This window comes from Perca fluviatilis, chromosome 18 (genome assembly GCF_010015445.1).
Source record: "Perca fluviatilis chromosome 18, GENO_Pfluv_1.0, whole genome shotgun sequence".
NCBI classification, from domain to species: domain Eukaryota; kingdom Metazoa; phylum Chordata; class Actinopteri; order Perciformes; family Percidae; genus Perca; species Perca fluviatilis.
This window is the reverse complement of record NC_053129.1, coordinates 35,724,191-35,736,217: the sequence shown is the minus strand read 5'-3', so window position 1 is coordinate 35,736,217 and position 12,027 is coordinate 35,724,191. Positions and strand designations below refer to the sequence as shown.

The 12,027-nt window shown below is 41.9% G+C and overlaps 1 protein-coding gene across 2 annotated transcripts in view; it reads left to right on the top strand.

Annotated features, from left to right (window-relative positions):
* LOC120546662 (C-C chemokine receptor type 6-like) overlaps window positions 1-11,106 on the top strand; it is a 13,756-nt gene extending 2,650 nt beyond the window's left edge. For both annotated transcript variants that reach the window (XM_039781781.1, XM_039781780.1), the window contains exons 2-3: window positions 8,022-8,647; window positions 9,867-11,106. In XM_039781781.1, the coding sequence (XP_039637715.1) occupies window positions 8,031-8,647; window positions 9,867-10,389 (1,140 nt within the window). In that variant the 5' untranslated portion in view covers window positions 8,022-8,030 and the 3' untranslated portion in view covers window positions 10,390-11,106. The remainder of the gene's footprint in view (window positions 1-8,021; window positions 8,648-9,866) is intronic.
* The last annotated feature ends 921 nt before the right edge of the window (window positions 11,107-12,027 follow it).

The following is a 12,027-nucleotide window of genomic DNA, read 5'->3' as shown; positions in this document are numbered from 1 at the left end:
GACCTAAAGTCTTTTACTAACCTTATACTTATACTTCCATTATTCTGTGTTCAGGATGTCTGACAGTTCTCATCGGTCCGGTGGTGATGTGTGACAAGTCCCTTTTTTAGTCTCAGTTCCAATTTTGTGGTCGTAAAAAAAAAAAGAATCAGGAAGTATCTCAGGGAACTTAAAGAGTTTCTGCTGAAACAGGGAGTTGTGCGGTGCGATGACACAAAGTTTTCATGTGTGTGTGTATCTGTGTGTGTGTATTTCTATAAACTCTAACCTGTCCTGTCCAAGTTGGTTGTATGTCCTAATAAGCAGCAGTTTGATTGTCCTCTGAGTTCATGTTCAAACTTAGCCTGGATGCCAGCCAAACTTAGCCCCGCCCACAACATTCAAGGTCGTGACGTTTGGTCTGGACTTGATCCGTTGAGGAGCAATTATTGCTCGAACAAGATCTGTTCGGACCAATCAAATTGTCAGACAGATGATCAACAGTAACAGAGTCAATCACGTCACCAAGAGAACTTGGGTTGAATTTGTTTACAACAGGAGGCTGCCGCTGCAGAACTGAGATGGGAGATATCGACAGTGCATTCATTTTAAAATCCTCAACCGGCCTGTCTCAAACCAGCTGATGGTGTGGCTGCGACTCAGCTGTTCAAGTGGCAGAGGCTGGTTTTAGAACGTAAGAGGCTTCACCTGTTTCAACGGCCAATAGAGAAGTCAGCTGGTAAAGTCCGATATAAACTATATGAATAAAATGGTCATTAATCCATTTTATTTCTGCTTACAAACAGCTTTACGAAATGGCAGAGTTTTAGACGGAGTGGAGCCTCAACAACCACCCAAAAGCACGGTAGCTTTATATGGTGGAGAGGGATAGAGAGAGACTGAAGAGAGAGTGCGTTATATGGTGGAGAGGGATAGAGAGAGACTGAAGAGAGAGAGCGTTATATGGTGGAGAGACATAGAGAGAGACTGAAGAGAGAGAGCGTTATATGGTGGAGAGACATAGAGAGAGACTGAAGAGAGGGAGCCCCCAGCGGCGTTAGAACCAAGCCGTGAATCAGAGAAATTAAATGTGTTTTCGCCGATCCATCTCTAGAAATGCAATTGTAGCGAGCATGTCACTATCACTAACGTTATCCACATTTATATTTACAAGAAACAAATGATATATCCAGCTTCAAAAAAGTCTAAAAGTCGGAAGTTAGAACGAATGCATTGTGCAAAGAGTGGTTGCTATGGAGACGATACACGGTGTTGAGTTCTGTTGCTCTGATTGGTTGTAGGTCTATCCAATGAATGCAGAGGCATTTTCTTTCCTGGTTCGGTTGGAACGCACCCCATAATCACAGCCCAATGGAGCGGTTTCAGACTCACATTCTGACTAGAATCTGAGTAGGACCACGTCAGGCTAATAAAATTTACTAAAATGCCCAAATTCAATAAAAGTAGTGATCTGGTCATGTATCTTACTTGTGCAGTGCATTGTATGGAACTATCCACGTTATTTTGTTTTAACATTTGGTTGAAAGAAACCCAAATTTTCTGAATTAGAAACTTTGTGAAAATGGGTCAGATTAGACCCAGAGAGGACAACAAATAGGGATAAAGCTTTTTGTAGTTTGAGTTACAGACAAACTCTTTAACGTGAAACTGCAGAAGAATTCAAAAGCAATAAACCTGTTTTTGTTTTGGAAACTACGGAGCCCCCCTGGTCCCACGTTGTCAAAAAAATTAATTATAACTATCTTGTGGCCACGAGATAGTATCTTGAGGCCTCCAGATAACTATCTGGAGGCCTCAAGATACTATCTGGAGGCCTCAAGATACTATCTCGTGGCCTCAAGATACTATCTCGTGGCCTCAAGATACTATCTCGTGGCCTCAAGATAACTATCTCGTGGCCTCAAGATAACTATCTTGTGGCCACGAGATAATTCTTCTTCATATTTTATAGCCTATATTTATACTTTTTACATGTATATATGTCACAAAGTGGAGCCAGGCAGCCACAGTTTTCTTATGTTGTATATAGTGTGGTGTTTCGGGTGTTTTATTTTGTATTATGAATGGCTGAGACACAAGGAGGAAAGAGGAGCGGATAGAGAGCGAAAAAGAAACGTTGGGGACGGAGCACAGATAGACGGGCAGGACAGCGGAGCCGGAGCCGGAGGACAGCTGTGGATGTTTGGAGGATCGGCGCTTTGGCGTTGTGCAAGTGCGATTTGGGCAAAAATAGAAAATCTGATTTCAACCAGTCTATAGAGAAAGGGACTACAGTCTTTACCCTTTTCTGTTTGAGGGAGGGGGGAAGAGGGCCAGCAGCACGCAACGTCCACTCTGCTTTTTCTGTTCGGGCCACAACGCCAACATCTCTCCTGATCATAGGCGCCGATAACTATCTTGTGGCCTCAAGATACTATCTCGTGGCCTCAAGATACTATCTCGTGGCCTCAAGATACTATCTCGTGGCCTCAAGATACTATCTCGAGGCCTCAAGATACTATCTCGAGGCCTCAAGATACTATCTCGAGGCCTCAAGATACTATCTCGAGGCCTCAAGATACTATCTCGTGGCCACAAGATAGTTATAATTAATTTTTTTGACGTGGGACCAGGGGGGCTCCGTAGGAAACAGTTTGATCAGAGGAGGAATAGTTGTTTGGATTAGAAATGCAAAAGATATTAAATATATAGGTACAATGGGGCAAAAAAGTATTTAGTCAGCCAGCAATTGTGCAAGTTCTCCCACTTAAAAAGATGAGAGGCCTGTAATTTTCATCATAGGTACACTTTAACTATGAGAGACAAAATGAGAAAATAAAATCCAGAAAAATCACATTGTAGGATTTTTAATGAATTTATTTGCAAATTATGGTGGAAAATAAGTATTTGGTCAATAACAAAAGTTACACTTTGTTGGCAATGACAGAGGTCAAATGTTTTCTGTAAGTCTTCACAAGGTTTTCACACACTGTTTGGCCCATTCCTCCATGCAGATCCCCTCTAGAGCAGTGATGTTTTGGGGCTGTTGCTGGGCAACACAGACTTTCAACTCCCTCCAAAGATTTTCTATGGGGTTGAGATCTGGAGACTGGCTAGGCCACTCCAGGACCTTGAAATGCTTCTTACGAAGCCACTCCTTCGTTGCCCGGGCGGTGTGTTTGGGATCATTGTCATGCTGAAAGACCCAGCCACGTTTCATCTTCAATGCCCTTGCAGATGGAAGGAGGTTTTCACTCAAAATCTCACGATACATGGCTCCATTCATTCTTTCCTTTACACTGATCAGTCGTCCTGGTCGCTTTGCAGAAAAACAGCCCCAAAGCATGATGTTTCCCCCCCCCATGTTTCACAGTAGGTATGGTGTTCTTTGGATGCAACTCAGCATTCTTTCTCCTCTAAACACGACAAGTTGAGTTTTTACGAAAAGGTTCTATTTTGGTTTCATCTGACCATATGACATTCTCCCATTCCTCTTCTGGATCATCCAAATGCTCTCTAGCAAACTTCAGACGGGCCTGGACATGTACTGGCTTAAGCAGGGGGACACTTCTGGCACTGCAGGATTTGAGTCCCTGGTGGCGTAGTGTGTTACTGATGGTAGCCTTTGTTACTTTGGTCCCAGCTCTCTGCAGGTCTTTCTCTAGGTCCCTCCATGTGGTTCTGGGATTTTAGCTCACCGTTCTTGTGATCATCTTGACCCCACGGCGTGAGAACTTGCGTGGAGCCCCAGATCAAGGGAGATTATCAGTGGTCTTGTATGTCTTCCATTTTCTAATAATTGCTCCCACAGTTGATTTCTTCACACCAAGCTGCTTACCTGCTGCAGACTCAGTCTTCCCAGCCTGGTGCAGGTCTACCGTTTAGTTTCTGGTGTCCTTTGACAGCTCTTTGGTCTTGGCCATAGTGGAGTTTGGAGTGTGACTGTTTGAGGTTGTGGACAGGTGTCTTTTATACTGATAACAAGTTCAAACAGGTGCCATTAATACAGGTAACGAGTGGAGGACAGAGGAGCCTCTTAAAGAAGTTACAGGTCTGTGAGTGCCAGAAATCTTGCTTGTTTGTAGGTGACCAAATACTTATTTTACCGAGGAATTTACCAATTAATTAATTAAAATTCATACAATGTGATTTTCTGGATTTTCTTTTCTCATTTTGTCTCTCATAGTTTAAGTGTAACTATGTTGAAAATTACAGGCCTATTTCATCTTTTTAAGTGGGAGAACTTGCACAATTGGTGGCTGACTAAATACTTTTTTGACCCACTGTAAAAGAAGCACACATTGGCTTTTGCCGCTTTAGCCGCTGGCCACTCCCCCTCTCACACTGCATGCAAACACTGACTGAGCACCTGTGTCGTGACTCACTCTCTCTCTCTGCGCGTGGGCACACACACACACACACACACTGTAAAAACGAAAATGTTGTGAAAACTCAAAATTTCAAGGCAACTTACTGCACTAGATTTTTGAGTTTTGAGGCCAACTCAAACTCCTACGTTTTGAAAATAGTTCAGCCAACTAATAATGTTTTGTTCAAATAATTTACTTTCATATGCTGTGCCAACTAATAATGTTTTGTTTAAATAATTTATCTTTCATAGATATAAAAACTTAAAATCTTAAGTTTCACATACTAAATAATTCAAAAAACAGTCATGTCAACTAATTATCTTTTGTTCAGATAATCAACTTTTGTGTGTAAAAACTAAGTTTCGACTTCTAAAAAAGCCCCTGTGCAAAATAGGGGCCCATCTAAAGCTGCTGATCTTGCATCACTTGACATAAAAGGGCCACTAGTGAAGTGATGCGCCGCAGAATACTGGCTGAAGGAAGCCTATTACTGCTCAAAGTCTAACACTGCAAAACTCCAGCGTTCTTCTTATCAAACGTAACTGTACTACCTCATGGTTACAAATGTAAACCAGCACAACAATGACAATTACCAGGCAACAAAACAATTACATTCTAAACAAGACACGTTTAATAAAACGGAATTCATAAAGTTACATTTGTATTTCCAACAAACTGCAAACTTTTCAGCAAAGTTTGACACAACCATTTACTGCCTTGCATCGTGGGAATTGACCAGCCAATGAACCACCTGACTGCAGTATGCGAAATCGGAGTTCAGCAGGCATAGAGCAGCAAAAGGTAGGCAACTGAAAACCCCCGCAGAACTGCCCAGGAAACCCTGTTTTAGCGTGGAGCATGAAAAAAGTAATTGACTGCCACAATTTCGAGTCTAACTACAATTTCAAAGTGGCGCCACCATACATTTTGAAGTGAGACCAACTTATCACAATAAACTTAATACAGTGAGTTGAAGTAACTACTTTAACAAAGTTTATAATGCAATTATGTGTTTTTTGTTCTGTTTAATTGAAAATCAAAGTAAGATGAGCAATTTCAAGTTCTCGTTTTTACAGTGCAGAGGTTCTGGTGGTTGATGATTGCAGATATGTGCTGTTTAGCGTTCATAACTGGCCGGTCAGTAGGGCACTGCCATGAGTCCATGAAACTGATGTCTGATTACTCCACATTGTCATTGTGGTATTTTGTGATTAAATTCTGAATCTGCAGAGTTCTGTCAGGTAAATCAGTAAGTTAGTAGTAGGCTCGCCTTGGGCTTAGACCCCTCTGAGACAACACCATCTCTAGCTCTCTCTCTCTCTCTACACACACACACACACACACACACACACACACACACACACACACACACACACACACACACCAGTTCTAGTGGTAGATAAACGCAGATATGTGCTGTTTAGTGGAGGGCCAGTGGGTAGCACACTGTCATGAGTCCATGACGCTAATGTCTGATTACTCCACATATTCATTGTGATATTTGGTGATTACATTCTTATTCTGCAACATTGTCTGTCAGGTAGCCTAAATCAGTAAGTCAGTAGTAGGGTATACAGGGGAGATGCATTTGAAGTGGTTTGGGGTCCTTCTGTAAGTCATTTTGGGCTACAATTTGGTTTTGATGAATTCTACAAGCAGCAATACCACAGGCCAAGTAATCGCCCGTTCCAAACAGGCACATTTTCAACGGGCACTGCACTAGTATAAATAATAATAATCCCTTTTATTCATTATGCCCTTTTCTATGGAGGAAATATTTATTCATAATTCAAATTGAAAGTCCAAAGAGAAATTGAAAGTCCAAAGAGAAAACAAAGCAAGATCAAATTAAGAATAATATATATATTTTTAAATTTTCCATTTGGCTTTGGCTTTTGAATTTAATATTTGGCTTTTGAATTTCAATTTAACATTGGCTTTTAATTTTCATTTAATATTTGGCATTTCAATTTCCATTTAACATTGCCTTTTCATTTGGACTTGACACTGAGGAGGCGTGGCCCAAAGGCTGGTGGGAGGGTCTGAAACGAAAGGGGTGCAGAGGCACCTTATGAGCAGCAGGGGGAGCTGACTGCTGCTCTGTCTGCAGCTTCAGGCTTGATGGCCTCTTATTTCACATGATAGAAAATGATGATGTAGGCTAAACACAAATAACATTTCATGCAACAACAGTGAAGTTTTCATGTAGTTACTATAATTGGACCCGTGTTAGTGAGGACTAGATTAGGACTGGATTTAAAGCTGATTCTGGTTCCCAACTTCGCCCCAGGTGTGTCTGTTTAAAACACGACTTAGACATCTTTTCTCTTTTGATGTTTTATTTAATTAAGCAACAGTAGAAACATGGGTGTGGGTAGCTCTGCGACGTGTGTTTGTGTGTGGTCAGATTCTCCAACATGGAGCCTACTCACAACAATCACTCCTGATTGACGGCCTTTTGTACAGCCCGTGTACTTTTTCAGACTTCCAGCTGTCAGCGGTGTCTGTGAGCATCACTGGCCGGCCAGCAGGGAGGCGATCCCGGCCGCCACCAGCTGGCTGTCCCGTCAGACTGAAGCTTCTGACGACATCGGAGAAAATGTGCAGTTGGCCATCAACGTTTGTAAAACTGCCCATATTCAAACTCTACACAGTTAATTTATCGCATAAAAAAGTCTCAGAAGTGAATTTAGTGATGGAATAGCAGATGAAAATTGTAAAACGTTTCCAGTTGTTTGCTGCTGCTAATACGGCAAACTCCCGATCTAGATTATAGAATCGATTGCTTTTTTATAATTTCCATCTGCTTATCGAAAAAAAGATACTTTTCTCTGTTTGTTCATCTCACTCCAATTTTAAATACTGCAATAAGGGTATTGTCAAGCAGACAGACTGACCAACACATATATATATATATATATTAATAGATCCATACTTGGCGTCTGTGTATCGATACAGTATTGCCACGAAAAATATCGCGATACTACGCTGTATCGATTTTTTCCCCCACCCCTAATACACACATACACACACACAGACACAAACACACAAACACACACACACACACACAGACACACACACACACACACACAACGTTGAATTTATTTTGAAAAAGCGTAAAAAAACGTAAAAAAAGCGCAGAAAAATATTGACAGAAACTTCGAAAAAAATGTGAAAAAGACGACCAAAACATTGGATTTTCTTTTATATTTTTACCCAGAAAAACAAGTTAAACGTCTCACCCAAATGTCCACGTCTCATTTCAAGGTTTTTGTTGTTTTTCAAAATGTTCGTTGTTGGAAAAGGGAGGGAAACCAACGCCAGCAGGATTTATTACCTTTTACATTTAAGTTTTAATTCAGAACATCTGAACACACGTGTAGACTACAGATCATAGATCAATGCTGAAGATTCAACATAACTCACAGTTTATTCATACAACAAGTATTTAAATAAATACTTCATGAGGGATTGTATTCATGACACAAAGTTTCTGGGCCGCGTACCGTTGGGTCCAAAGATATTCTCTGAGAAAAGATTCTCCACGGATTTTGACGCTTTGCCAATGTTGTTTTTCCGACTTTTTCGTCACTTTTTCCTATGTTTTTTGTCGCTTTTTTCCATCTTCGCTCCACAGTTTGACATTTCTCTCTGTTCTGTCTTTGTTTACAGTGGAAGAAGATGGAGCAGGAAACGTATCATATAGCTGACTACGACTACAACTATACCGACTATACCGATGAGCTGATTGGACCTTGTACCTTCCAGAACAACAACAGCGTTGAGCTGGTCATCGGCCCGTACGTGCACTCCATCATCTGCATCCTGGGCTTCGTGGGGAACAGCATGGTGATCGTCACGTACGCCTTCTACAAGCGGACCAAGTCCATGACGGACGTGTACCTGCTGAACGTGGCCATCGCCGACCTCCTCTTCGTGGTATCGCTGCCTCTCATCGTGTACAACGAGCTGTCGGAGTGGCCGATGGGGCCGATAGCGTGCAAGCTGCTGCGCAGCTCCTACAGCGTGAACCTGTACAGCGGCATGCTGCTGCTCGCCTGCATCAGCACCGACAGGTACATCGCTATCGTGCAGGCTCGCCACAGCTTCAGACTGCGCTCGCTGGCCTACAGCCGTGTCATCTGCGCCATCGTGTGGGCATCCGCTGTACTGCTGTCCGTCCCGGACTTTTACTTCTACCACTGGTACGAGCCGTCCCACAGCGTGGAGATGTTCATGTACGAAGACGAAGAATCAACAAATATCTCCACGCCTCCTGGGCACGTTTGCGAGTTCAGGTGGGTAGATCTGACATAGGATAGGCATGTATGAGCTTTAGTTTCAGTCTAAGCCTTTCAGTCACTATTTACTGTGATGGGAGTGTGCCTATGTTCCCACAGTTCTATGTTCCCACAGTTCCCACATTTCTAAGATTGTTTTCCAAAATTATGCCCTATGTTCCCACATTTCCTTTTTCATAAATTTGTATCACATTTTATCCCCCTAACCCCTCATGTGTTTTAAACCTAACACTAACCCTAAAAACTCTTGTGGGAGGATAGGGCTTAAAAGGAAGGGAAATGTAGGAACACAAGACCTCATTTTGAAAATGTCCCAGAAATGTGGGAACATAGGGCTGTGGGAACATAGGGCTGTGGGACCATAGGGCTGTGGGAACATAGGGCTGTGGGAACATAGGGCTGAGGGACCAAATACATAAATGCAGATATATAAATGTCGTTTAAACCAATAACGTGGACTTTATTATCTCAAGAAAGGGAATTGAAATATATATATTAAAAAATATGTGAAAACAAATGTACAAACACAAAAATATTGACAAAATAAAGTTGAAGAACATGCTATTATTTCATTTTATCAATGGGAAACATATGTGTGTCCAGACAAGGCTAGCAGCAGCAGCGCCGCGTCAGACACCTTTCTGGTGTGCAAAGACATAGAAAACGCCACGCAGCCGCAACGCAACTGACACGCAACAGAAACGCCACTCTCACGCCACGCAGCCGCCACGTAGCCAGTGTGCAGAAGGCCTAAGGCCGGTTACACACTGGTTGCGTGGCGTTTCTGTTGCGTGGCGTTTTCTATGTCTTTACACACCAGAAAGGTGTCTGATGCGGTGCTGCTGCTAGCCTTGTCTGGACACATGGATGTTTCCCATAAACATAAATATAAATATATACTGATCTGATTACATGAAAGACAACGTCGGCAGTATTGACGGCAAAAGAAGCTCCAGAATATTTCCTTCTGTATTGACAGGTCACATATTTAAATGACATTTATATATCTGCATTGATACACTCTTAGGCCGGTTACACACTGGCCAGTGTGTAACCGGCCTAAGAGTGTAGCAGTAGCTTAGGATGGGATAGGCATGAGCTTTAGTTTCAGCGTAATGCTTTGAGTCATTATTTACTGTTTGAGTTTACACTGTGATATGTATATAATTATTGTTTTTATGATGACTGAATAAACTACTACTGCTACTAATACTAGGTTCACAGACAACAACACAGCGTTGACAACCATGATGGCAGTGCCCAGCACCCAGCTGGCCGTGGGTTTCATCCTGCCGCTGCTCGTCATGGTCTTCTGCTACACCGCCATCATCGTCACCCTGCTGAAAGCCAGAAACTTCCAGCGACACAAAGCGGTGCGGGTGGTGCTGGCCGTGGTGGCCGTGTTCGTCGTCTGCCACTTGCCGTACAACGTGACGCTGTTCTACGACACGGCCAGCATGTTCAAGCTGCAGTCGTGCCAAGACTCGGACATCCTACAAGTGGCCAAGACGGTGACGCAGACCATCGCCTACCTGCACTGCTGCCTGAACCCGGTGCTGTACGCCTTCGTAGGCGTGAAGTTCAGGAACCACTTCAGGAGGATCGTCCAGGATCTGTGTTGTCTGGGGAAGAGACACATTGCCCCTCGACGGTTCTCCAGGTTAACCTCCGAGATCTGCGTATCAACCCGTCCCTCAGTGGATGGATCCAGCGAAAACAGCTCGTCTTTTACCTTGTGAGGATCACCGGCGGGTTCATGTGTGGACCAGTAACTTCCCTCCTAGACCCAAAGATTAGAAACTACCCTCCTAGACCCAAAGATTAGAAACTTCCCTCCTAGACCCAAAGATTAGAAACTACCCTCCTAGAACCAAAGATTAGAAACTACCCTCCTAGACCCAAAGATTAGAAACTACCCTCCTAGACCCAAAGATTAGAAACTACCCTCCTAGACCCAAAGATTAGAAACTACCCTCCTAGACCCAAAGATTAGAAACTTCCCTCCTAGACACAAAGATTAGAAACTTCTCTCCCTGACCCAAAGATCCAGAAACTTTCCTCCCGAAGATCACCGGAAAAGCCTACTGGTCTCTGAAAATCTAAAACTCAAGTAAATAATTGTGTTGCTTCAACCCTTGTGTTGTGTTCTGACCTTTTTTTTTTTTTTTTTAAATAATTATTTTTTGGGGGTGGCTTTTTCCACCTTCTTTTAATGGATAGAACAGCAAGGTGAGAAAGAGGCGAGACATGCAGGAAATCATCATAGGCCGGACTCGAACCCCAGACCTCTGCATCGAGGCATAAACATCCCAGTATATGTGCGCCTGTTCTACCCACATTGCCACTTTCTTCCATGTTTTAGAATCTATTTTTCACTAAAATCAACTCATTACCAATAGTTTTACATGTATTTTTGGAATTCATGGTCAATAAAAATCATTTATACCATTATATTATACCTGATGTTGAAATGATGAATTATTTTGACTAATATTAGGGGAACATGTCAGTGGAGAATCACAGAAGTGTGGATCTCAAAGTTTAGTTCAGGTTTTGAAACCATTTACATTTTTCCAAATGCTATGAAATTGAATACCCACAATTCAGTGAAAGTAGTAATTGAGTACTTGCAATTGTACTTAATTTGATTAATTTAGTTCAAAAGAAACCCATATTTTTGATACAAAGGTTTTGAGAACGGGTCAAATTTGACCCGAGGATGACATGAGGGCTGAGCTGTAGGTGTGACAACATAAATCTGATGGTTTTAAGTAGGGATGCACTGATTCGACTTTTTCAGTCACGATATCGATGCCAGGGCTTTGTGTATCTGTCGATACCCGATACCGATCCGATACCATTGCTGAATTAATTAATACCGTTGCTGAATTAAACTGTATACCTTCCACCTTATACCTTCCTTCTACCATGTGGAAGAGACTAAAGGCACCAGACCTTCATAACTAAGCTAATGTAAGCTAGATGTAATGTATTGAATCCTTATTATTCGTTGTTCAAAAAACAATTGTACATTCAAATCGAAAATATAATGTAATCAAACTTCTTAAAATAAATTTAAATAAATAATAATGGGCCTTCAATAATGGGCCACCTTTATATAGGTTTATAATGGCTTTTTCTACTGTCAGGAGTACATAGAATATCACAAAAACATCTTAATGTCATTGTGTTTACTAAAAGCTTTCATTAAGGGTTTGCTTGGCTCCACGACATTATACAATAACTTTATATGAAGGTAAATCCATGAAACAATTACAGAAGCTAAACTATTTGTATTGTGCAAACTGCAAATAGGTAAAATAAACTCAAATTGAATGAATAGCCTACACATACAAACAACTTTAACATTGTTTCCC